Genomic DNA, 26,783 nt, shown 5'->3' on the forward strand with positions numbered 1-26,783 from the left:
GTGGAATTTAAGAGACAAAACAAATGAACAAAGGGAAGAAGAGAGACAAACCAAACCACAGACCCTAGCTATAGAGAATGAACAGAGGGTTACGAGAGAAGGGATGGGTGAAACAGGTGAAGGGGACTAAGAATTCACTTGACTTGATGAGCACTCAGTAATTGTTGAATGACTGTACGCCCGAAATATAACTCTACCGTTAACTATACTGGAATTAAAATAAACTAAAATTTTGTCCATTCAAATGTCACATCCACTGTGAAATTTTCCCCTACGTTCCATTTTCGGATTCCCCTTGTGGTGGTTTTAAATCACTGTGTGCCCACAAGTTCCTCTCTCCTCCTCCCTGTAAGAAGGGAGGTTCTGCTGTCCTGTCCCTGGGTGTGAAATGTACCTGGTACCTTGCTTCCAATGGACAGAATATGCTGGAAGCTCAACTCCTGAGCACAAGTGTGGCCTCTTCACTTCTCCTTCTCTCGAGTCACTCACTTTGGGGGAAGCAACAGTTCTGGGCCGTAAGGATCTGGAAAGTGGGAAACTGAGGTCTTCTATCAGCAGCCACACAAGTGAGTCATCTTGGAAGTAGTTCAATCAGGCCTTCCAATGACTGTGGCCCTTGCCAACACCTTGATTTCAAGATATCCTAAGCCAGAACCACCTAGTTAAGCCAGTCCTGATTTCCTGATCAACACAATGTATGAGATGATGTTTATTTTTTTAACTTGCTTTATTTTTTACTTTCCTAAATTTACATCCAAATTAGTTAGCATCGAGGGCAACAATGATTTCAGGAGGAGATTCCTTAGTGCCCCTTCCCCATTTAGCCCATCCCCCCCTCCCACACCCCCTCCAGTAACCCTCTGTTTGTTCTCCATGTTTATGAGTCTCTTCTGTTTTGTCCCCCTCCCTGTTTTTATATTATTTTTGTTTCCCTCCCCTATTATTATTTTTAATGTTTATTTATTTTTGAGAGAGACAGAGCATGCAAGTGGAGGAGGGAGGGGCAGAGAGAAAGGGAGACAGAGGACCCAAAGGGGGCTCTATGCTGAGAGCTGAGAGCCCAATGTGGGGCTCAAACTCACAAACCATGAGATCATGACCTGAGCTGGAGTCAGATGCTTAACCAACTGAGTCACCCAGAATCCCCTAGATGATGTTTATTGTTTTAAACCACCATATTCCGGAGCTATTTGTTATTCAGTAGATTACACACCACTGAACTTTACTCCAGTGAACTATAGTTCATGTGTTTTTCTATTACACTCCCTTCCTCCTATCCCCAACTGGGCAGTGAGCTCATAGGGAACGTGCATTATGACTCCTTTGACTATGTACCCTCTGAAATTGCCAGCAAAGTGCCACGCAAAAAGCAGGTGGTCAATGCATTTTTCCCTGCAAGATAACAGAATAATGTCACTTTTAAGAATATGGGATCTGACATCAGGCATCTGTATGTTCAGAACCCAGCTGTCCCACTTGCTGACTGTGTGAAATTGAAAAAGCTACTTGCCTTCTCTAAGACTCTATTACCTTATCCATAAAGTGGAGAGAACAACAGACCCACTGCATAGTTTTGTTGTAAGCGTAGGAGTGGGGAAAACATGTAATCTTGCTTCCTGAGCGTCTATAGATGGGGGAGGATCCCACCACATTCCCCAAGAAAGAGTGACACTGGAGAAATATTTGAGGGCCTCCCTCATCTCTCTCACTGGCTCCTTCACACAGCAGGAGTAACAGTGCTTAACAGATGAGGCTGACAGAACATGACAACGAATAGTGGGCATTTGATTGTCACTGTCCTGGATAGTCCAGACCCTCATCTCCCTTACCTTCGTGAAGGTGTGAGCAAACGTTAAGGGAGCACATTCTCTTTCTGTGACCCGATCCCATGCAGAAAATATAACTGGGTCAGGGCCAAGAATCTGGCTTAGAAAGGCAGACATGAAAGTCCAAGCCCATCACCCTATGTCTCCCTCTCCTTCTGTGCATCTTACTGTTGCCTGCCCAGGACCCACAGGCACCTTTCTGCTAAGCTCAACCTTCCCCACGGTGGGGTGACATGGTCTCGATTCAGGTAAAGATCACAGAAGAGCCTGCCATAGTCTACAATAGCACTTAAAGGGTGAGAGCGCTAACATTGTATTTTTTTTTTTAATTTTATTATGGAAAATTTCAAACACGTACAAAAATAATCTGAAGAGCATAATGAGACCCCCATCTACCTCTCACCCAGCTTCAGACATTTATGGCCAATCTCATTTCAGTGTCACGTTTTCATTCTCATTTGGCTCCTTGCATCTATTCTCAGTCGTATAAAAGCTCGAGGGAAGGGTTAGTGATTAGTTGGCGCTCTCAGAATTCTAATTAGGAGGATTAAATAAGAGAATGTATGTGAAGATCACCCAGAACATAATAAAATTTCAAAACACATGAACGTTAATAATGACAATGAGTCATCAGCAGAATTGAAAGCAAGTTTTGACCAAGATGGCGCAGACCGAAATTATTTGTGGGATAATTGTCTGCTGGATTGTCGAGAGTTAATAACGTGGAGGGCAGTAGAATCTCACTGGATGAGAAGCCAGGAGGGCTTTGTTACTTTCGAGGTCACCCACAGACTTCTCTTTTAAATCACATGTCATTTCTTTTGTCACCTCAATCACTTACCTCTAGCCTGAGTCGTTGGGATACCATGCCTATGTCGATGCTGACAAACGCCACTCGATTGGACCCATCTGGTTCCGCCATGATGAAAGCACGGCTGTACAGCCTGGTGAGGATGCCCCGTGCATTCTGGCCAGTTTTGCTGTAGCCCATCTAGAAGGAAGAGAAAGTCAGGGCCCCTCTGCCTCACTGCCCTGCCACAAGAACCAAGCACAACCACGCAAAAAGAGACCACGTAGGAAAGAAAAACACAATCCACAGGACACTGTGGCTCTGAGTGAGATGATAACATGTGTTTTCAAGAATAAAGCCAACATCATAAGAGAAGCTTTACTCTTCTGTTACAAAAATGCAAAGGCAAAGTAGTTATCTGTTTGGCAGAAGCCATCCATAGGCCCACGGGCAAGGAAGGGGTTGGCATGGCTTGGGAATTCCGTTACCACACCGGAGACCTTTCAGGGTTTTCTGTTCTCTTCTCCTGCCGGAAGTATTACAGAAGGAAATAGTTCCCCTACCATCATCCCATATACCCAGGCGCGTCTAAAGACTGAAGGTTCCCTCACTTTGGTTGTTTGGTGTATGATGTTCTTTTCTTTATTTTTTTTTTTTCAGAAGAAAATGGTTTCTTTATGATTCAATAATCTCTTTATTTTTTAGTTTATTTATTCTGAGAGAAAGAGAGAGAGAGAGAGAGCGAGAGCGCACAAGTGGGGGAGGGGCAGACAGATACAGGGAGAGAATCCCAAGCAGGCTCTGCATGTCATAGCAGAGCACACAGGGCTCGATCTCACAAACCACGAGATCATGACCTGAGCTGAAACCAGGAGTCAGACATTGAACTGACTGAGCCGCCCAGGCACCCCAAGAATCTATTTCTGAGGGTACCACACCCTGGATTTTACCTTGGTGACCATTCCTCAGCCAAGTCAGACCAAATCCACCTATCTCCCACTCCCCCTTCACACCATGTCATAAGACCCACCCGTAAAGTTATATCCTGGTCTTCAGAATGCTCTCTCTATCGCTCACTTTACCCCTCATAGGAATGTTCATTCAGGGTTCTCATTCCAGAGCCACTTTTCAGAATAGACATCAGGGAACAATTCCTAGAATCTAAGGGTTATTTGGTAGGAGGGAGAAAATCTCATCAGACAACTTCACGTTCTAGCTTCCTAGAAAAAGGCTGATATGAGTGAATACAACCACCATCACAGCCAAGAGGTTGCAGACCAGCAGCCAATGGGCCACACCTGACCCACAGAAGCATTTCACTTGGCTTGCGTGGTGTTGGCCGACACTAGGTTTCCAGTTTTGACTAGAGTTGCCTGTATTTCCCCACAGACAGACTTAGATCCCCAGGTCGTCAATTCAGAAATTTTCCAGCTTCTCTTGAACAAACTGTAGGATAGGGCAGCCCTCCATGGTAACAATTGCTAAAGCCATGAACTTTCTAGTTGTCCCATAATCCCTACCACTTCCTTGAGGGTTCGCTAGACTCTTATCAGCTCACAGAGAGGCCTGCTTCCCTCACTTATGCTACCGGCCCGTCCCCGGTGGTACAAGAGTTTGACAGCAGTTCCATTCATAAAAAAGTGGCCAACTGACTTTACAAAGGAATTGTGGTTGAACGCATGGCCCCTCTGCTCTCTATGGCCCGGTATTCACAGTGTTAGACAGCAGTGAAGTCAATGAAAAAGGAGGAAGACAATGATGTAATCATAAGGAATCAGTGTAGGGTGCAAATGGCAAAAGTAAAGTACTTGTTTCATTCTCCTTGAGGAGCCCATGATTTGCCTACCAAACTGATATCTGCTACTTGTCCTGTGCAGTCAGCTCGCCCAACACCAATATGGTAGCCACTGAAGTTCTGAAATAGAGGAGGCTCTGGGGTGGTGGTCACCGGAGGTCCCTGGGTGGCTGTGGAGCCATGTGTGAGCGTCGAGCCTTGAGTGGCCGTGGAGCCCGGCGTGGTTGGGGGGCTCTGGGTGACCGGAACGCCTGAATCTAAAAGCAGAACATTTAAGAAACAACAGTTCAGTCCACTTATCTGTGGGCATCAATTAGAATACAGAGGTTCAGGTTCCCATGGAAAAATCTTTATATACTGTCTTATATTTAAAATAAACAGAAAGAAACCTCTCAGGAACTTGTTGTATACAACAACCCTAAGGAGGATCTTTCTGGTAAGCTGGAGATGTGTCATCCAACAATCAAGGCCTGTGTCAAATGTCCATTCGCTTCTCATCACAAGCTGTTCCTTGTCAAACTCATGGCCCTTCACTCACTCCTGATGGACTTTTCTAGCCACACAAAGCAGCCGCCAGGTTCCTCAGGGGCCAGCCTCTGGGGATTTGTCTCCACGGCTCTCTCCGTCCGGAGACCCCCACTCCTCTCTGTTCCACCAACCGAGCTCCAAGACCCCCTTCAAGTTGGTTCATTTCCATCACACCCAGAGGCAGCTCAACCCTCCTGGCAGGAGGCCGCCCCCCTGTTGTCTCTACTCTGCACCCACAACCTTCTCAAGCCTTCTATTTGGAATACAGATGAGATCACTGCACGTTCAACACAGTTGCACTTTATTGTAATCATACCACCATCTATGTACGTGCCTGTACACACATATGTCCACACACACACATACGTGAATATCAAGGGAAACAGAATGGCAGAAAGACTACAAGAGCAGGTACCAGAAACAAACAACCTGGGTTTAAAAACTGATTCTACCACATACTAGCTGAACATACTAGCTGAAATCGCTTACCTGTTCTACCTCAATGTTTCTCATCTAGAAAAGAGAGGCAGTCCTAATACGCTAACTTCCTAGGGTTGTTTTGAACAATAGATATGTTAACACATATCAAAAATTTAGAATAATGGCCAGAATATAGCTTTGGTTCTACTTACCTATTGAGATATCTTACACATGCATGTTGTTTGTTTGTTTCCATCCCAGACAACAGCCAGGGTGGCCAAGGCAACGGAGGTCACTGTCACAGGCCTTAGTGCTCAGAAAAGTACTTGGTGAAGAGATTGGCTGCTGACGTCCCTGGGATCCTAGAATTTAGGGGCTCAGGAGAAGCTAGAGATCATCTAGTCTGATCTCCTTTGCTTTACATATAAGAATCCTGAAGCCCAGAGAAGTGATGTAACCACAATGTCATGGAGAACACGGGATGAATCAGGTGTAGACACCAGATCCTCCAACTAAGGATCTAATGCTCTTTCATCCATATTCAACATGGAGTTAGAATCCACATTTTCTCAACACCAAGCCCATGTTTTCCACAAGACATCAAGTATTGCAAGGAAGGAGGCAGTCACTTTTGCCTTATTGATACTAACATAGGAATGGGGTACCACCCAAAGCCAAACCAGGTCCAATGGCCAAGGGCAATTTCCTTATGACCTCAGAGTCTCAAGTTCTACATCCAGAAAATGGTACTAAGACTAGCACCTACCTTTATAGAAGATTCATGAGAATTAAGTGGGAAAAGGATGTAGACTCCTGACCATAGTGCTTGACACAAAGTGACCGTACAATAAACAGCCGCTCCTACTATGAGAATAGTTACCATAATCGTTGATCACCTCTGTGAGTCTCAGCCTCTGGATTCTCTAACTTTAAGAGCTAAAACTGAATAAGTCCTATGGATGCTTTCCTTTCTTGGAGTCCATGCCCCTGCCCTGCACACTGCTGGCATAGAGGATTTCTGTCCCTCTGTGTCTACAGGGAGTTCAAAGTGCAGGCTCATGGTAGACACTACACCAGAAAGAAGAAGAGGCCACAAGAGAGAAAACTAGGCTGAAAAAAATCAGGCTTTTTCTCTGTTTGGCCTAAAGCTAGCCCTCCCCTTACTTTGGTCAAAGCATTCAACGTCCACCCATCGTTTCTACTCATTTACCAGGTATGCAACCCACCACAAAGGCAGGGCTCCATCAAATGCCCAGGGCCCCAATATTGCCCACAAGTGTAGCCTGCATCGTTTTCAAAAACTAAATTCATTCCCAATATTAAACAAAAATCAGGAGATGCCTAAATCCTCCAGTTTCCAGCTTCTGCTGCAAACTCTGGAGGTCTGAATCCATGAGACACCATTTCAACTAACAGCTCACACTCAGGAGGGGCTGGAGACCCCCTTCACCAGAATCTCACCTCCCCCACCCCGGCTCCCCTCCCCACCCCACCTCCTTTACAGAACTTGACCGGTCCTCATGAGAATTGGAGTTCAAGGCCCCCTTCTCTAAAGCTCAGCACTACTCGATATTCAGTGGGTCTTTCATTCTGCTTTTGTCCCCAAGAGAAGATGATGCCCAAGAAAAGGCAAAGAGCAAGAGAAGAGGCTTGGGGGGAGGGGGGCCGGGGATGCTCGCACTACTGGGCCTTGAAGAATTCTGAACTGGGCTTAGGTCAGCGGAGAAGTGAGACAAGCCCATGGCAGAGTGCCTACTTGGGGGCAAAGGTAAGCCTGATAACAATTGCTGTCAATGCAGAAAGTACAATTAATAGATGGGTTCGGTGGCCATCCCAGGCTGCTTACATACCAGTTGAACTGCCCTGTTATTGGCATTATCAGCAGGCCCTATTCCTTGCCTTCGTGTCCCCAGTCATCCAGAAATTTCCCACAGGCTAGGAATAGCATCCAAGGGAGCCCATGACAACTTGCCTTTATGATTTTCAATGGTCCCACTGGTAATAAACAAGAGGCTGAGGAGGGCTACCGTCACAGCAGTCATCATCACAAGGAGGAAAATCAGGAATGCCTCTAATGTGGAGAGGGTGTGTTTGGCCATGTCTCCTGAGGAAAAGCAGAAATGGAAGAGGCAGAAAATGGCAGAACCACAAACTACAACACATATGCTTTGAGCTGCCCAAGGTTAAGATGTCTTAGCTCTTCTAGAATGGACTATACACCAGGGAGGACAAGTACAGAGCATACCTATCACATCCGGGGCCATGGCAGACAAGACCAAGCAATTACAGCACTCTTTGATAAGCTCAGATGTGGTTTCCAAACACTTCCTGGAACAGCGCTCATTCTAGAGAACCACCCATCATTTGGCATTGGCAATGAAGCTAAAAATCTATTTGTATTCCTTGGCTGCATCATACAGCTTTCATTTATGGTGATGAAGCCATCTGCACATGGGCCTAGGTTGGAACACATCTGTCAACAGGGCTGATTGCTCTTGTGAGAAGGCTGGCTGCAGTTAGGGCTGTCCCCTGTGGTCATGGCCTTGGGAAAACTACCTTGTCTACAAGGAGGTGAAACACATAACTTTGGCCTTGCAACTCCATTTGCTAACTTTCAATTCCTACTTGATGAGAAACCAACACGGAAGACCATCTCTGGTCTCAAGCCAGACATCAGGAAAATCTCCCTCTCTGTCATCAGAAGGATCTCACACAACTTGCAAACCTGTTGAAGGATGGGGACAAAGATAATGCTCTTGTGTTCTACCATAGCAGGAAATGTCCTTACAGATGCCCGAAGATATTTTAGGAGTAGGATTCATTGTTACTCAGCAAGGCTATAGAAGCTAAAAGTCCATATCAGGTAGCGGGAGAAAGTATAATATGGTAGATAAAAATTGGATTCTGCCTTCTAACTCCAGAGTCCAAAGCTCATTTCTGCCACTTACTGGACGACCTTGGGGAATCCTCCCCAACACTGAGCCTCAGTTTCTCTGTCTGTAAATAAGGATGTGGTGATGACGATAATTTTAGTACCCATCTTATAGAGTTCTTATAAAAAGGAGATGGTGCAGTAATAATTCATTCGTCCCGTAGACTGCAATAGGTGTTTATGGTGTTTGCATTTATCATTGGGTCACAAAATAGCAAAGACTCTGCTCCTCACTGTCCTCAAGGGGAATTTATATGAAGCTAGCGTTAAAGAATTATTGGAATCACACATACGAGCTTTGGAACCCGTTTTCTTAACCCGTACTTCAGGAAGCCTGAGCAATGAGACGGGATTAGAGTCCAGGACTTGCTCCCACAATGGGTAATATGCAGCCATATTAAGATGCTATTACCCCCCAAGAGTTGTAAATTGGCAACAAATGGGTGGGCTTAGTACGCCCCAATTTTCTGTTTCAGTTTGATTTAGTTGACAAGACGGAGGAGCTTACGGTCCATCTGGAAGAGAGTCCACAGTTACAAATCTAAACCTTCAGGTTTTCTCTCATGTTTCATAAACCATGGTAACACTGAGCCAGAAGCTTGGTAAAACCGAGTAGTCACTGTGACCTTTAGATAGATACAGCATGCCTTCTCCAGCCTACCACAACCTCTTCCCAGTGGATCTTTTCCATCTAAGTTACTACCTGGTCTTCGTAGTTATTTTATTGAGCAATCCCTGGACTAGAGTTTAAAAATCAGTCTAACATCAAATACTTCAGAAGTAGGGCTGAACTGGAAGCGGCCAAAGAGACTTGAACATCTTCCCAAATCTCTTGGTTATTAGTAGGCTTTCCTCAACCACTTATCACCACTGTCATCACCTTCACCACCACCGTTAGGGACAATTTCAAATGTAGGGCAACACAAATGAGTTCTGATCTTGGTCCCAGCATTCACTGGCCAGTCCCCAGGAGTCAGGAGACACCTCTAAAATATGCCTCTGAAACTCTGATGATCCAAATAAGTTTACTGGTCCTTAGGTGCTGTTTCAGTGGCCAACCTCAAGCCCAGTATACCCAATTCTTTCTCAAAGCTTTGGTTTCATTAGGCTTCCTGCTGGCTGGGATTGCAGGAACGACAGGGCAACTAAACATGGCTGACCGACAGGGGGATCTCCCAACGCGAGTGTCTACACTCGCGCTGCAGATGTAAACGTGGCCACGTGCTAGGAGCCTGTGCAACAAATAGACATGGTTCAAAAGAACACTTTTTTCTTTTTTGCTTGTTTTATTGGGCTGAAGTGATCACCACCACCAGCCTTTTACACAAGTCCACAATGGCACTTGATTTAACACTAAAGTTTGCACCGCCTACTCGGATTTCAATGATGTACCTCCCTGGGTCTCACCACCCTGTTGCCAGAATTAATGCCAACTTTTAATGTTCTTTTTTAACCAGTGAGCACTATTTATTTTTCCCTGATGACCCCAAATCTGAGGGCAAATGTGAAAGAAAGCAAATGCCTCGTCTGCCTTCAGAATGCAAATGGACCACGGAGAGCTGAGCCAGTGGTTGTAACTTCAAAGATTTGGCATTTCCCACTGGTTCTCACTCGATCCAGTGCAATTCTGCAAGCTCGGTGATGAGGCTTTATGACAACAGTGAGCCCCTCGGCACATCTTTACCATGTTGAGGTCTCTGTTTTACAAGACTGTGGAAGGAAAAGGTAATGACTTGGCAAAATGGGTTTCCCAAAGCTAAGGAAATGGAGTGGAGCTTTTAGGATTTCATCAAGATCTCTAAGACAAGGGGATGATTCAAGATCCCTCTCTCTCCCTCCCAGAAAACAGAACTTTCTTACCTGATTCAACCCGTCAAAAGAAATTCCACATCCCAGCAAAGCAAATGACAGTCCAGAATCTCGTCCCTTTCCCCTTGCACGTCGCTCAGCCCAGAGTTCTCAGCACGTTCTGAAACATACTGAAGAAAGAGGTTCCCAGTCATGCCCAGGAGAGTTAGGGTTCTCATTAGCATACCTTTGTGGGCTTGGTGCAGGATGAGATTAAAGGTTATTGATAACAAGAGCCTTATCTGCCTCCCCTGGGACAACCTGATACTGAGACAGAAGTTGCAAAGGATCCGGAGGACTGAAGGTCACTGATTTCAGCCCTTACACACCTCTCCAGTACAAGTTCTGTGCGAGATCTACAGCCTGGATCACCAAAAAGAGCACTTGCTTTACTTACCACTGGTCACTCACCCAGAGACAAGGAGGGAATGATGATGCATGCTGGACATTAGTGTGGGCCATGGGTCCCATTGGGCAGCGTTTACACTGATCTCAGAAGAGAAAGGTGATTTTAACTTTTAGATTCTTGTATACAAAAAGAATGAGGTTTTAGAGGTGCCTGGGTGGATCAGTCAGTTAAGTGTCCAATTCCTGATTCCGGCTCAGGTCATGATCTCACGATTCATGAGTTCGAGTCCTGCATTGGGCTCCGCACTGAGAGTGTGAAACCTGCTTGGGATTCTCTCTCTCTGTCTCTCTCTCTCTGCCCTTCCCCTGCTGCTCTGTCTCTCTCAAAATAAATAAATAAAAGTAAAAAGAAAAGAATAAGGCTTTAGATGAACTAAGAATGTAAATAATGGACATACAATGCCCATGTGAATAATGTGCAACCATTACCAATGATATAGAAGAAAAAAATTTAATGACTTGGAAAAAGTTACTGTATTATTTTAAATTTATAAGACATTATAATCCTGTTTTGTTCATTTTAATTTTTAATTTTTTTTATAAACTGTTTTTAATGGTTTATTGTTTATTTTTGAGAAAGAGAGAGAGACAGAGCATGAGCAGGGGAGGGGGAGAGAGAGAGAGAGAGAGAGAGAGAGAGAGAGAGAGAGACGGAATCCAAAGCAGGCTCCAGGCTCTGAGCTGTCAGCCCAGAGCCTGATGCGGGGCTCGAACTCACCAGCTGTGAGATCATGACTTGACCCGAAGTCGGATGCTCCAACCGACTGAGCTGCCCAGGCACCCCTATAATCCTGTTTTTCAAACATTATTTATCTATTTGTGGTAGCAAAGACTGTAAGAAATCACAGCGAAATGTTAAGAAGTAATTATCTGGTGATAAGACTATGAGTTTTGTTTTCATCTTTTCGATTCTTGGTATTGTCTGTAAGGGCCGTGCACATTTTTAAATTGGGGAAAACCCTCCTCTTGAAGCAAGTATACTATAGAGCAGCATGAAGGTAAACAATGGCCCACAAGAGACAAAGACAGGAAGGAATAGAGAAACCCCTATTTCCTTTTTTCCCTGCTAGATCCCAGCTGTCCAGGAAGCAGTTGGAAGAACACATAGGCCACTGAATTCCTTGCAGGGTCAAGAGAGACCAGCCCCCGACATTCCAAAGGAAATATTCGAGATCTAAGGGCCTTCCAACAGGGCATTTCATAATGTCGCTCAGCTAGCTCTCTGCTATAGTGGGGCACGGGTTAGATTATGGTAGTAAATGAGGGTTCCTTTCATGCATTTATGTTAGAATTCTTGGTGCCAAGCAGCAGAGGGCAAATCTAGCTAACTTAAGCAGCGGAGGAAGGATAGAGAAATAAATCCACTCAAAGGCAGAAAACCAGGTGAAGACACAGGCTCTGGAAAGCCAGAGATCAGGGCAGATCCAGGTGGCAGGACGTCCTGAACAATCTTTACAGAGCGTCGCCATCGTGGGAATGCTGACTGGTGCAGCCGCTCTGGAGAACAGTGTGGAGGGTCCTCAAAAAACTAAAAATAGAACTACCCTACGACCCAGCAATTGCACTACTAGGCATTTATCCATGGGATACAGGTATGCTGTTTCGAAGGGACACATGCGCCCCCATGTTTATGGCAGCACTAACCACAATAGCCAAAGTATGGAAAGAGCCCAAATGTCCAACGATGGATGAATGGATAAAGAAAATGTGGTATATATATATACAATAGAGTATTACTCAGCAATCAAAAAGAATGACATCTTGCCATTTGCAACTATGTGGATGGAACTGGAAGGTATTATGCTAAGCGAAATTGGTCAGTCAGAGAAAGACAAGTATCATATGATTTCACTCATATGTGGAATTTAAGAAACAAAACAGATGAACATAGGGAAAGGGAAGGAAAAATAAGATAAAAGCAGAGAGGGGACAAGTCATAAGAGATTCTGAAATACAGAGGACAAACTGAGGGTTGCTGGAGGGGTGTTGGTGGGGGATGGGCTAGATGGGTGATGGGCATTGAGGAGGGCACCTGTTGAGATGAGCCCTGGGTGTTGTATGTAAGTGATGAATCACTACATTCTGTTCCTGAAATCATTACTATACTATATGCTAACTAACTGGGATTTAAATCAAAGAAAAAAGAAAAGAAATGAAAAACAAATAGACAAGCAATGGACTGAGCACAGCCCCCGTCCTGAGGTCTGGGGCATCGGGGGTGACTCCCCACAGAACCACATTTCTGCTTCATCTTCGCCTGTCTCTCTTCTTCTTTCCCTGATGTTTAAATGCGGAATTTATCCCAATACTGTAGGAGCTACAGTCAAAATCAATCTAGATAATAAAGATGGTTACGGCAAAAAAACCAACCAGCAAAAAAAAACAAAACCAGGGCCTCACCATCGAGATGGACGCACTCCAGCTGTCTAGGTCTGTACGTTGCTCTGTTCAGGGCTCAGTTCCTGAGAGACAGTATCTGACTGGCCTGGCTCAGGTCATATACGTGTCCCTTCCCTCACAGAGATAGTTAAACAGATGTCACAACAAGACCATCCCCAAAGAGGGAAGGATAGATCTCCAAAATGAAATCAAGGCAGGTAAAAACAACGGACACCTCCTAGTGACCTGCCATCAGATTCCCTTCTCACTTGCAGTGGGAGGGCCTTCAGGCTGCACCCACCGTCCCGGCCGGTCCTCTCCCAACACCTCCCTCCCCAAGGAAAGGAGCCCTGCTATGCTCATTCACACCGAGATTTAGGAGGTGACCCACAGTCTAGTCCAGTAAGATCATTGTAACCAGGGTGTTACATCATGTATCATTTCTCCCAGATGACATTTGAAGACCCATCTCTAAACATGGAGGGGTGAGAATAATCGAGAAGATGCCAAGCACCATGGCAGGGCCAGGGTAGGAGCCATGTTGGGCCGAGGGGACTTGAAGCACCCAAAAAACCAGCCAGACCCCCTGGGGGTGAGGGGAAGATAAAAATCACTGTAAATATTGTAATGTGTACTTCCTTTTTATTTCTGTCTGGATGGCCTTTAAATAAACCCTCTTTGCAAGGATATGCCCCATGCTAATCATCTCAACCTTTTCCATCCTTTGATTCTTGGGATAATTGAAGAATAAATTACTTTTTGAAAACATATGTTATTTCATAGAGCATCCAGATTGTGGTCTCTAAATACCGTTTCTTGCTTAAGACAAAACAAAACAAACAAATAAAACAAGATGAAAACAAAAACAAAAAACAAGCGATCCTTGAAGAAATGGCTAGTTCTAGGTCTGGGGCAAGAAACACACAAATGAAACCTGCAACACATTTTCATTCCTAGGTCTATTCAGTGCTCAGTTCTTGAGAGACAGCATCTGACTGGCCTGGCTCAGGTCATATATGTGCCCCTTCCCTCACGGAGATAGTTAAACAGATGTCACAACAAGACCATCAAGGAAGTCAAGGAATCAAGGAAGTCAAGGAAGTCAAGATGATGAGCAAGATGATCAGAATTGTGTCAAAAAGAACTAGAGTTTTGGGGCGCCTGGGTGGCGCAGTCGGTTAAGTGTCCGACTTCAGCCAGGTCACGATCTCGCGGTCCGTGAGTTCGAGCCCCGCGTCAGGCTCTGGGCTGATGGCTCAGAGCCTGGAGCCTGTTTCCGATTCTGTGTCTCCCTCTCTCTCTGCCCCTCCCCCGTTCATGCTCTGTCTCTCTCTGTCCCAAAAATAAATAAACTTTGAAAAAAAAATTAAAAAAAAAAAAAGAACTAGAGTTTCGCTCTCAAATGCATCAATCCGGACATCAATTTTTTAAAAAGATAATTGCAGAAGATTGAAGCAAATCAAATTTGCCTAGATCCATGATGTCATAATGATGCTTAAAAAAAAAAAAACCCAAACCTCATTGACTACCTTTAAAAGATGCTGCATTTAAAATAACAAATTCCAGGGTCACCTGGGTGGCTCAGTCAGTTAAGCATCCAACTTCGACTCAGGTCATGATCTCCTGGTTCGTGAGTTCAAGCCCCACGTCAGGCTCTGTGCTGACAGCTCAGAACCTGGAGCCTGCTTCGGATTCTCTGCCTCCCTCACTCTCTGCCCCTCCCCTGCTCGTGCTCTGTCTCTCAAAAATAAATAAACGTTAAAAAAAATTTTTTTAACAAAATAAAATAATGAATTCCAATTTGTTTTTCTGAAAACTGGGAAGGAAAAAGGGAGGGAGGTCTAGAAATCAAGAATGTACTCTGCTCTTCCTACATAGAGGTATCTTGGGAAAGCCAAATCGTTGATGAGAGAGTTTCTCACACTTGAAGAATCCGAGCCAATGAACGAGGAAGGAATGACACACCAAGAATCCAAATGCTTTGCAGACCCCTAGTGAAAGGATGGAATCAGGCAACAATCGCCAACTGGATGCTGATTTAAGTCACCAAAGAGAGAGACAAATGACTACCGCGAGCCTCTGAGCGATGCATGCACCCTCACTTCTCAAATACTCTTACCAAAAAGCAACCCTAAACTGGATCCACCTCTAGATCTGAGGGTCTGTTTGTAGAAAATATGAAAGACAAACAACTATCAGAGGACAATGTGGGGATACAGTAAGCATGATCCAGATGGCAAAAGATTGTAGGGCAAATGACCCAGCTTCTTGAACAAAGAAATTGGAAGTGGAGAGAAAGAAAGAGAGGTGGGGAAGCAGAAGGGCAGGGGAGGAGAGTGGCCAAGGCAGGGGAGGGGAGGGGAGCAAAGGAGAAGAAATTGTGGATGAAAAGAGGCTGAAGAGACATGCCCACCAACTTACACTGTAAGACCCAAACCCTCATCATTTAGAACCCACTTCAAACAAACTGTCTTTGAAAACGATGAGACAATTGGGAAGATTTGAACACTGACTAGATATTTGATGATATTAGGGGATTATTATTAAAAATGTTACTGTGATAATGGTATTGTAGTCATACCTTTGTAAACAGTCCTTATCTTTTAGACCCATTCTGAAACAGATTTTTAGAGTTTATTTATTTTTGAGAGAGAAAGAGAGTGAGTGGGGGGAGAGGCAGAGAGAGGGAGAGAGAGAATCCCAAGCAGACTCCACACTGTCAGTGCAGAGCCCAACACGGGGCTCTAACCCATGAAACATGAGATCACAACCTGAGCTGAAGTCAAGAGTCAGATGCGTAACCAACTGGGCCACCCATGCATCCCTGAAACAGATTTTTAAAAATATAATAATAATAATAATAATAATAATAATAATAATAATAATAATGGAAGTGCAAAAATCAGATAGTTGGATGGATGGATGGATGGTTGGACAGATGGATGGATGGATGGACGGATGGATGGATGGATGGATGAGTCATAGATAAGGACAGGTAGGAGGCTAGATGGATGGGGAATAAGCTTTGCTCTTTAATATACCAGTGGAGAGAAGAGAAATGGGGTGAAGCACTGTGGCAGGCATCGCAGAGGGCTTCACTCAACCCAGCTGGCATGCCAACACCAGACACTCATTTGCCCTGGGTTCCAGATGCAGGTTCATTTCTGCCTTTCAGATGCACTCATGCGAGACTCTGATTCAGCACTGAGCCACTTGAGGAGAGGGGCTCTGTATTGGACACCTGCTTTCCTGGTTTGGATCATGGCAGCCTGACTTTGAGCTGGCAGTGTGGTGGCTTCAGCCACTTCCTTATTCCATGACCATGACCAAAGCAGCCCATCCCTTAGCAGCTCAGGTCTATATTTAAGTTGGAGAGTTTTTGCAGGAAGCTCAACCCCTATTCTCTGCCTTGAGCCTTCGCCAAGATTCGGCAAGTTATCTCTAACCCCTAATAAATACCTTTCCTCTGGAGTAGATTCTGTTACCTCCAGCTAAGAACTTGCCCAAGCTAAATCTCACAAAAGTGAGCACCATACCTCCCTTTGGAGAATATATGCATTCCAATCATTGAACACTGTGTATGCCAAGCTGCCTCTGGGAACATTTTTAAAGTTCAAAGTGATGAGTAGTCTGACATAATGAATTCTTCATTAGATCAGAAAAAAAAATTAGTTTTAAGTACACAGGACTGCCATGGTGGTATCTTACCACTTCACAGGTTTTGCAAAGGAAATTGAAAAATACCTTTGAACCCCAAAGCAGTCCCATTATCAGTTGACTATTTATAGATTTACCTTTCCATATGCGTCAGTTGAATCTTGACCTTACACCTTAAGTAACAGAAGGGAGGCTCCTTCTGTTCCAAGCCAGAGAGACTGCTTTTTTTGTTTGTTTTGTTTAATTATTTTTTTAATGTTTATTTTTGAGAGAGAGACAGAGTGAAAGTGGGGGAAGGACAGAGAGAGAGGGGGGACACAGGATCAGAAGCAGGCTCCAGGCTCTGAGCTGTCAGCACAGAGCCCGACGTGGGGCTCAAACTCATGAACCGTGAGATCATGACCTGAGCCGTAGTCACACGCTTAACTGACTGAGCCACCAGGCGTCCCTGGAGAGGCTGCTTCTTAGTAAACCCCTTCTGTACCTGTCATATGTTGAGTTTGAGAAGGAGACTAATAGATCTACTTCACTACAATGGGAAGCCCAGGTTCCTTCCATGAGCGAGGTCCCAGCTCTGAACACAGTGGCCGAGCACAAGGGGAAGACGGTATGGTACAGGGTGCACCATGGCTCTCGTCCCCAAGGGGTTCACCATGCCCTTGTTTCCAGCAATATCGACAGTCCTGCTTTTCTCACAGGAAAAGGTAGATAACCTCTCCCTCCTTGGGGCTGCAGGATTCGTCTCCCCAGATTTACTGCAGTGGTGTCTTCAATACAAAGGGCAAAAGATAAAGGCAAAAGATCCAGTATATGGGAAGGACTGGAATTTGGAATCTGAAGATTGAGGCTTTTTGCACAGTGACCTTAGTCCCTCCCTTTTGTTTTCCTTATTAGAAAAATGGAGGCTGACAGAAACCTACCTAGCTGAAAGGTTCACGTAGACATACATTTTGGTAAGTCCTTTGTTAACTCAGTAGCCTGATGTGAACAAGTTCTTATGTTAATTAGGCTGAATGTAATGTCCAAGAATGGTAGGTTCTGCGTGTTTAAGCCTTAAGCACAGTTATTTTCTCGGCATATTCTTCACAGGTGGTTCGAAGGATCTCCCCATTAGTTTGACACACGCAGCCTTGGGAAGAAGGGGAGTCCTTTGCTATTTTCAAAACATCCAGAGGGTTTGAAATTTAGATAAGATAGGAATTGAAATTGTCCCTATTTTACTACACTTAGAAAAACAATGTGGGGCTATACAACCTTTGCGGAGTATCTGGAAATTATTCTCTGATGATTTATCTTTTTCCAAAACCAGGGTGTGAATTTATTGCGTTTGGCAGTGACAAATTTGACCTGTTTGCCATACATGACGATGAAGCCAGATCGGGGGAAAGCAGGATGCTTTTACATTTATCGTCATTTCAGGGACAAAGTGACAACATCTTTTGATGTAATTCATTCCCTCTACATAAATCTCAGATGCTTAGCATCTCCTGTCCACACGGTGTACCTGTGGAAAAAAACACCACATTGTCCATATTCTAGGGATCCCAGAAGAAGACAGAGAAAGGAGGGAAGAAAACTAATTTGAAGAAATAATGGCTGAAAACTTCCCTAATCTGGAGAAGGAAATCGATATCTAGATCCAGGAAACACAGAGATCCTCCCCCCCCCCCCAAAAAAAAAATCAACCCAAGACACAGGGTAATTAAGATGGCAAAAATGATAAAGAAAATACTTTAAAAGCAGAGAGAGAAAAGAAGACAGTTACATACAAGAGAACTCTCACAATTTTATCAGCAGATTTCTTAGTGCTTTGCAGGTCAGAAGGGAGTGGCAGGATATATTCAAAGTGCTGTAAAGGAAAAATGGGCAGCCGAGAATACTCTATCCAGCAAGGCAATCATTCAGAATAGAAGAGATAAAGAGTTCCTAAAAAAAAAAAATGTTTCTCAGACAAACAAAAACTAAGGTTCATGACCACTAAACCATCCCTTTAAGAAATATTACAGAGGACTCATTAAATGGAAAGGAAACAATGTAAGTGAAGGTATGAAAAGTAAAAAAAGAGAAGAGTAAAAATAAGTATTTCTGTAAAATTTAGACAAGGAATACATAAAATAAAAGGAAGCAAAATACAACACCATATACCTAAATCATGAAAAGGACAGGAGTAAAGAATGGGTTCAAACTTAAATGACCATCGACTTAACATAGACTGCTCTGTGCAAATGTTATATATAAACCTAATGGTAATCACAAGTCAAAAAGTACTAACAATATGCAAAGAATAGAGAAAGAAACCAAAATACATTACTAAAGAAAGCCAACAAACCCTGAAAGAAAGTGAGAAGGATCAGAGAAAAACTATAGAAACAACCACAAAACAAGTAACAAAATGGTAATAAATACATGTCTATCAATAATTACTTTGAATATAAATGGACTAAAATCTCCAATCAAAAGACATAGGATAGGGTTGCCTGGTTAACCGCCAACTTCGGCTCGGGTCATGGTCTCCTGAATTGTGAGTTCGAGTCTGGCATCGGGCTCTGTGCTGACGGCTCGAAGCCTGGAGCCCGCTTCAGATTCTGTGTCTCCCTCCATCTCTGCCCCTCCCATATTTAAATAAAAACATTTTTAAAAAAATTTTTAATATTAAAAAAAACAGAGTGACAGAATGGATTAAAAAAAAAAAAACCCAAGACTCACCTATATGCTGCCTACAAGAGATTCATTTCAGACCTAAAGACATCTGCAGATTGAAAGTGAGGGGTTGGAGAATATTTATCATGTGAATGGATATCAAAAGAAAGCTGGAGTGGCAACATTTACATTGGACAAAATAGGCTTTAAAACAAAGACTGTAACAAGAGACAAAGAAGGACAATTTTAATTGGACAATCCAACAAGAAGATATAACAATTATAGGTATTTATATACCCAAACTGGGAGCACCCAAATACATGAACAATTAATAACAAACATAAAGGAAATAATGAATAATAATACAATAATAGTAGGGGAAGTTAACACCCCACTTATATCAATGAACATATTATCCAAAAAGAAAATCCACAAGGAAATAGTGACTTGGAAGGACAGACTCACTGGAACAGAGGGATTTAACAGATATACTCAGAACATTCCATCTTAAGACAGCAGAATACACATTCCTTTCAAGTTCACACAGGAAATTCTCCAGAATAGGCCACAAAACAAGTCTCGACAAATTAAAAAAGATCGAAATAATACCATGAATTTTTTCTGACCACAATGCTATGAATCTGGAAATCAATCACAAGAAGAAATCTGGAAGGACCACAAACACATGGAGGGTAAATAACATTGCACTAAACAATGAATGGGTCAACCGAAAAATCAAAGAAGAAATACAAAATTACATGGAAACAATGCTATTGCAAACACAACAGTCCAAAATCTTTGAGATGTAGCAAAAATGGTTCTAACAGGGAAATTGACAGCAACACAGGCCAATCTCAAGAAGCAAGAAAAATCTCAAATAAACAACCTAACATTATACCTAGAAGAGCTAGAAAAAAAAAATAACAAAGGAAACCCCAAACCCACAAAAGGAAGGAAATAATAAAGATAAGAGTAAAAATAAATGATACAGGAACTAAAATGTCAATAGAACAATCAATGAAACCAAGAATTGGTTCTTTGAAAAATCTATAAAATTAATAAACTTCTAGCCAAACTCATCAAAAAAAAAAAAGAAGAAGAGAGAAAGAAAACCCAAATAAACAAAATCACAAATGAAAGAGGAGAAATAACAACCGACACCACAGAAACACAAAGGATTATAAGAGAATATTATGAAAAATTATATGCCAACAAATTGGATAACTGGAAGAAATGAATAAGTTTCTAGAAACATATAATCTACCAAAACAGAAGCAGGAAGAAATAGAAAATTCAAACAGACTAATTCCAGCAGTGGAATTGAATCAGTAATCAAAAAACTCCCAACAAACAAAAGTCTAGGATCAGATGGCTTCACATGCAAATTCTAACCAAACATTTAAAGAAGACTTAATACCAATTCTTCTTAAACTATTCCAAAAAACAGAAAAGGAAAGAAAACTTCCAAACTCATTCTATGAAGCCAGCATTACCCTGATACCAAAACCAGATAAATACATCACAACAAAAGAGAACTACAGGCCAGTATCTCTGATGAACACAGATACAAAAATCCTCAACAAGATACTAGTAATAACTGAATCCAACAATATGTTAAAAAAAAAATCATACACCACGATCAAGTGGGATTTAGTCCCAGAACGCAAAAGTGGTTCAATATTCACAAACCAGTCAACGTGATATATCCCATCAATGAGAGAAATATGACCATTTCAATAGATGCAAAAAAAGCATTTGACAAAGTACAGAATCCATTCGGGATAAAAACCCTCAACAAGTAGGTCTAGAGGAAACATACCTCAAGACAATAAAGGCCATCTATGAAAAACCCACAGCAACATCATCTTCAATGGGGAAAAACTGAACGCTTTCTCTCCCAAGGTCAGGAACGAGACAAGGATGCCCACTCTCACCACCTTTATTCAATATAGTACTGGTATTCCTAGCCATAGCAATCAGACAAGAAAAAGAAATAAAAGGCATCTGAATTGGTAAGTAGAAGTAAAACTTTCACTGTTTCCAGATGACATGATTCTGTATATAGGAAACCCTAAAGATTCCACTAAAAAACTACTAGAACTGATAAATGAATTCAGTAAAGTCATGGGATATAAAATCAATGTTCAGAAATCTGTTGCATTCCTATATACTAATAATAAAGTAGCAGAAAGAAAAATTAAGAAAACAACCCCATTTACAATGGAAATTATAAAATCCCACTTACAATGGAAAGATATTCCATGCTCATAGATTGGAGGAACAAATATTGTTAAAATGTCTATACTACCCAAAGGAATCTACAGATTTAACTCAATCCCTATCAAAATGCCAACAGCATGTCTCACAGAACTAGAACAAACAATCTTAAAATATGCATGGAACCACAAAAGACACCCAAATAGCCAAAGCAATCTTGAAAAACAAAAACAAAAACAAAAACAAAACTGGAGGAATCATAATTCTAGACTTCAAGTTATATTGTAAAGCTACTACTATACTTCAAGTTATATTACAAAGTTACAAAATTACTACTACAAAGTAGTAATCAAAACAGTGTGGTACTGGGACAAATAGACACATAGATCAATAGAACAGAATAGGAAACGCAGAAATAAATACACAATTATATGGTCAATATTCAACAAATATACAATGGGAAGAAGACATTCTCTTAAATAAACGGTGTTAGGAAAACTGGACAGCAACATGCAAAAGAATGAAACTGGACCACTTTCTTTTACCATACACAAAAAACAAACTCAAAATGGATTAAAGACCTAAATGTGAGACCTGAAATCACAAAAATCCTAGAAGAGAGCACAGGCAGTAATTTCTCTGACATCAGCTGTAGCAACATTTTTTTAGGTATGTCTCCCAAGGCAAGGGAAATAAAAGCAAAAATAAACTATTGGGACTACATCAAAATAAAAAACTTCCACACAGCAAAGGAAACAATCAACAAAACTAAAAGGCAACCTAAGGAATGGAGAAGATATTACCCCACGACATATCTGATAAAGGGTTAGTATCTGAAATATATAAACAACTTGTGCAACTCAACACCCAAAAAAACAAATAATCCAATTAAAAATGGGAAGAAAACATGAACAGACATTTCTCCAAAGAAGACATCTGGGTGGCCAACAGACGCGTGAAAAGATGCTTAATATCACTGATCATCAGGGAAATGCAAATCCAAACTATGATTAGAGATAAGCTAGCACCTCGCACCTGTCATAATGGATAAAAGCAAAAACACAAGAAACAACAAGCGTTGGTGAGGATGTGGAGAGAAAGGAACCCTCTTGCACTATAGGGGGGAATGCAAACTGGGGCAGTCATTGTGGAAAACAGTATGGAGGTTCCTCAAAAGTTAAAAACAGAGCTACCCTATGATTCAGGAATTGCAGTCCTGGAATATTTACCCCCAAAATACAAAACCATTAATTCAAAGGAATATATGTACCCTTCTGTTTATTGCTGCATTATCTAGAACTGCCGAATTATGGAAGCAGCCCAAGTGTCCATCGATAGGTGAATGTGCTAAGGCAGATGAGGCACAGTGCACGGGAGGTGAGGGTCTTGGGGAAAGACCCAGAACACCTACAAGCAGAGTCCGTGACCCCATTTTATGTGTGGGTACACGAAACAGACTGGCATGGGCTGGGCTGACTAATCATGCCAGGGCATGAAGGACAACAACATCTATCTGAGTTGTTACTATGTAGACACTTATCAAGCCAGGACAAAAAGGACAGTCATCTTTAAAAAATAAAACTGGGGGCACCTGGGTGGCTCAGTCGGTTAAGCATGTGACTTCGGCTCAGGTCATGATCTCACAGTTTGTGGGTTCGAGCCCTGTATCGGGCTATATGCTGACAGCTCGGAGCCTGAAGCCTGCTTCAGATTCTGTGTCTCCCTCTCTCTCTGCCCCTTCCCTGTTCATGCTCTCTCTCTCTCTCTCTCTCAAAAACAAACATTAAAAAAATAATAATAAAACTAAAAATAAAATCACACGAAATGAACCTACTGAACTCTTAGAATGATCCAGACACTGTTCTAAAACATTACATGAGTTGCCTCATTTACTACTCGGTAATTTTTTGAAGATGCGCTCTTCCTATCCCCACTCTATATTTGAATTAAAAAGGAAAAGAAGAGTTATAGAAAAGTGAAACAAATAGCCAAAGGTTATACTGCCAATAAGAAACCAAACATCTGTCCCTTGCTGGAAGTTGCCTGATATTCTTAGAGGAACAGTGAAATTGTGCGTACAAAGCAGTAAAAATCACAAAGCTAAGACGAAATCAGAAATTTAGACTCAGGGTGGTAGGATGACGGTCACCGAGTCATCTGGTCCAAACCCTTCATAATAGATGAGTGAGTTACGGTACTTGCCTAAGGTCATGGCCATGGAGTCTGGAAACACTGGTCCATATCTGGTCCTTTGCTCCTTTGTGGGCATACAGGGAGGTTATGCTCTTTGGCCCCCTGGCAGTCACTGATCCTTGGGCCGTGAGTGACAATGATATGTGTCACTTGCAGGTTGAAGTATTTGATGCGGAGGCATTAGAGGGGGTGTGGGTTCTCCATGATCTCTCTTCCTCTGCTCTGGTGACCCTGATAAGTGCCTGTCCCAGATGATAGGCTACCCGATCCCTGAGTCACCACTTGGAAGAAATCTCCTTCAGAGACTCATCAGACCAGGAGTGCACTTTGCATAAGCAAGAGATAAATGCTTATGTGTTAAGCAATGATTTTACCACAGCAAGCCCCCCCACCCATCCTGATTAACATACCCTCCTAATTAACACCAGTTAATGAAGAAGACTCCTGAGCTCAATTATAAATCTTCTTTAACATTTCTTTCATTAACATTTCCAATAAATGCCACAGTTAAAAAGCTTTTATTCCTAGATAACCACATACAGCTAAATTAAATGTGACCCATATCTTACACCATTCGCAACAATTAACTCAAAATGGCTTAAAGACTTAAACATAAGGGGTGCCTGGGTGGCTCAGTTGGTTAAGCATCTGACTTCAGCTCAGGTCATGATCTCACAGTTCGTGGGTTCGAACACTGGATTGGGCTCTGTGCTGACAGCTCAGAGCCTGGAGCCTGCTTCGGACTCTGTGTCTCCCTCTCTCTCTACCCCTCCCCTGTTCGTTCTCGCTCTCTCTCTCTCAAAAATAAACATTAAAAACATATGTTTTAATTAAAAAAGAGAAAAGACTTAAACATAAGACCTGAAACCATAAAACTCCTAGAAGAAAGGACCCTGGCAATGATGTTTTGGACAGGACACAAAAAGCCCAGGCACCAAAAGCAGAAATCACAAGTGGGATGACATCAGACTAAAGCCTCCGTACAACAAAGGAAACCACTAACAAAATGAAAAGGCAACCTACGGAATGGGAGAGAATATTTGTACACCATATGTGAGAGAAGGGATCAATATCCAAAATATGTAAAGAACTCATATAACTCAATAACAAAAAAAACCCAGACAACCAACTTAAAAATGGGCAGAAGGGGGGCACCTGAGTGACTCTGTTCATTGAGCGTCTGACTCTTGGTTTCAGCTCAGGTCATGATCTCACAGTTCACGAGATCAAGCCCCACATCACGCTCTGTGCCGACAGTGTGGAGCCTGCTTGGGATTCTCTCTCTCCCTCTTTTTCTGCCCCTCCACTGCTTGTGCTCTCTTTCTCTCTCTCTCAAGAATAAATAAACTTAAAAAAAATTTTTTTAACGTGTATTCTTTCTTGAGAGAGAGAGAGAGAGAGAGAGAGACAGAGTGCAAGTGGGGGAGGGGTGGAGAGAGAGGGAGACACAGAATCCAAAGCAGGCTCCAGGCTCTGAGCTGTCAGCACAGAGTCCGACGCAGGGCTCGAACTCACGGACCGCGAGATCATGACTTGAGCCGAAATCAAGAGTCGGACACTTAACCAACTGAGCCACCCAGGTGCACCTAAAAATTTTTTTAAATGGGCAGAGCTAGTGGACATTTTTTCCACAGAAGACATCCAAATGACAAACAGATGAAGAGATGTTCAATGTTGCATTTCAAAATATACTAAAATCTCTTTAATTCAGAGGTCACATCTCAGGCAGTCTCAACTCTAAGACATAGTTACAAATGGGAAGTAAATATAAAAGGTCTCCAGATCACAGAAACTTATGTAATAAAGTCCGCATTTTAAACCATAGGAGAGGGGAGCCTGGGTGGCTCAGTCGGTTAAGCGTCCAACTCCAGCTCAGGTCATGATCTTGTGGTTTGTGAGTTTGAGCCCTGTGTTGGGCTCCGAGCTGACAGTGCAGAGCCTGTTTAGGATTCTCTCTCCCTCTCTCTCTCTCAAAATAATAAATAAAAACTTAAAAAAATAAAAACTTTTTAAAAAATAAACCATAGGAGAACCTCTTCGGCTCGTGCAGAGCCTGTTGACTTTTAATTTACATATAGTTCTAACCAAACATTCTTTTTCTTCCAATCACAGAAAATTGGAATACTCCGGGTTTCCAGAAGCAGGCATACAGGTGATAAGAGTGACAAGCAATTGGAAGACGTTCAAAAGAGAGGGGGGTCCGCCCATGACAATGATCAGTGGCCAGAGGGACAGCCTGAGTCTTTTTCGTTTAAAATCTCTAGGACAGCAGGGAAATGCAAACCAGATTTGAAAATCTTCCCTTCAAGATGTTTATTTTTTTCCCCTAAGTTTGGGGTTTAAAAGAAAGCACTCCCAAGTCTTAAAGCTATCGAAAATACAAAGAGAGACAGAGACAAAGAGAACTAGAGTAATCCATTTCGAAATACTCCCGGGATGTGAGGGAACTTTTTATTTTCTGCATCTTGCTTAACCTTATTAAAATTTGTCGCAACGGTCGTGTATTACCTCTGCGATCAAAAGGTATTGTCTTCAACGGATGGGTACGGGATACGAAAACATCACGTCGGGTGAACGATTTTCCAGGTAGGCTGGAAAGGAGGTGTCAACTCTGCTAGTCTATTCTTGCCTATCCTTACTGAAGAACAACCACTACTAAAAATAGAGTTTCCGTTGCTTTTCTCAGCTCGACGAAGCAGAATGTGTCACTTCAGAGGCCATCTTGGTCCAACTCTTAAGTCGGTTGCCCGATCCCATGGGGCGTTTAGAAATATTGAGGCACCAACTTACTTAGGCGAGTTCTACCTGCTTTTTCATTTCACTAATGGGAGAACAGGCTGAGCTGCCTTTCATGCCCTCACAAGCTGAACTTTGGATGCACCACAAGAGACAAAGTTTCTTCTGAATTGGATAATTAAGTTGGTGTTTACATAAAAGAACTGATACAGCCAAGTGGCACAGAGCTGTGACCAAGTTGCTGAGCCTGTTGTGTCACAAATGAGTCCAAAGGTAAAGGCATCGTTGGAGAGGAGCGTGTTTTGCGTTCCAGTGTGTTAAGTCCAGAGTTGATATGTTCAAAAGATTTAACTACAGGTTCAGCCTAGGCAACGACCAATTGGAGCAGGTGCCACAGTAAACAGCTGGTCTACC

The 26,783-nt window shown here is 42.7% G+C and overlaps 1 protein-coding gene across 4 annotated transcripts in view; it reads right to left on the minus strand.

Annotated features, from left to right (window-relative positions):
• ASAH2 (N-acylsphingosine amidohydrolase 2) overlaps positions 1-26,783 on the minus strand; it is a 100,396-nt gene that overhangs the window by 50,785 nt on the left and 22,828 nt on the right. For all 4 annotated transcript variants that reach the window (XM_045039862.1, XM_045039861.1, XM_045039863.1 and 1 more), the window contains exons 2-5: positions 10,152-10,270; positions 7,332-7,463; positions 4,463-4,668; positions 2,668-2,817 (exon numbers count right to left, since the gene is read on the minus strand). In XM_045039862.1, the coding sequence (XP_044895797.1) occupies positions 2,668-2,817; positions 4,463-4,668; positions 7,332-7,458 (483 nt within the window). In that variant the 5' untranslated portion in view covers positions 7,459-7,463; positions 10,152-10,270. The remainder of the gene's footprint in view (positions 1-2,667; positions 2,818-4,462; positions 4,669-7,331; positions 7,464-10,151; positions 10,271-26,783) is intronic.

This window comes from Felis catus, chromosome D2, assembly GCF_018350175.1.
Source record: "Felis catus isolate Fca126 chromosome D2, F.catus_Fca126_mat1.0, whole genome shotgun sequence".
Lineage (NCBI taxonomy): Eukaryota > Metazoa > Chordata > Mammalia > Carnivora > Felidae > Felis > Felis catus.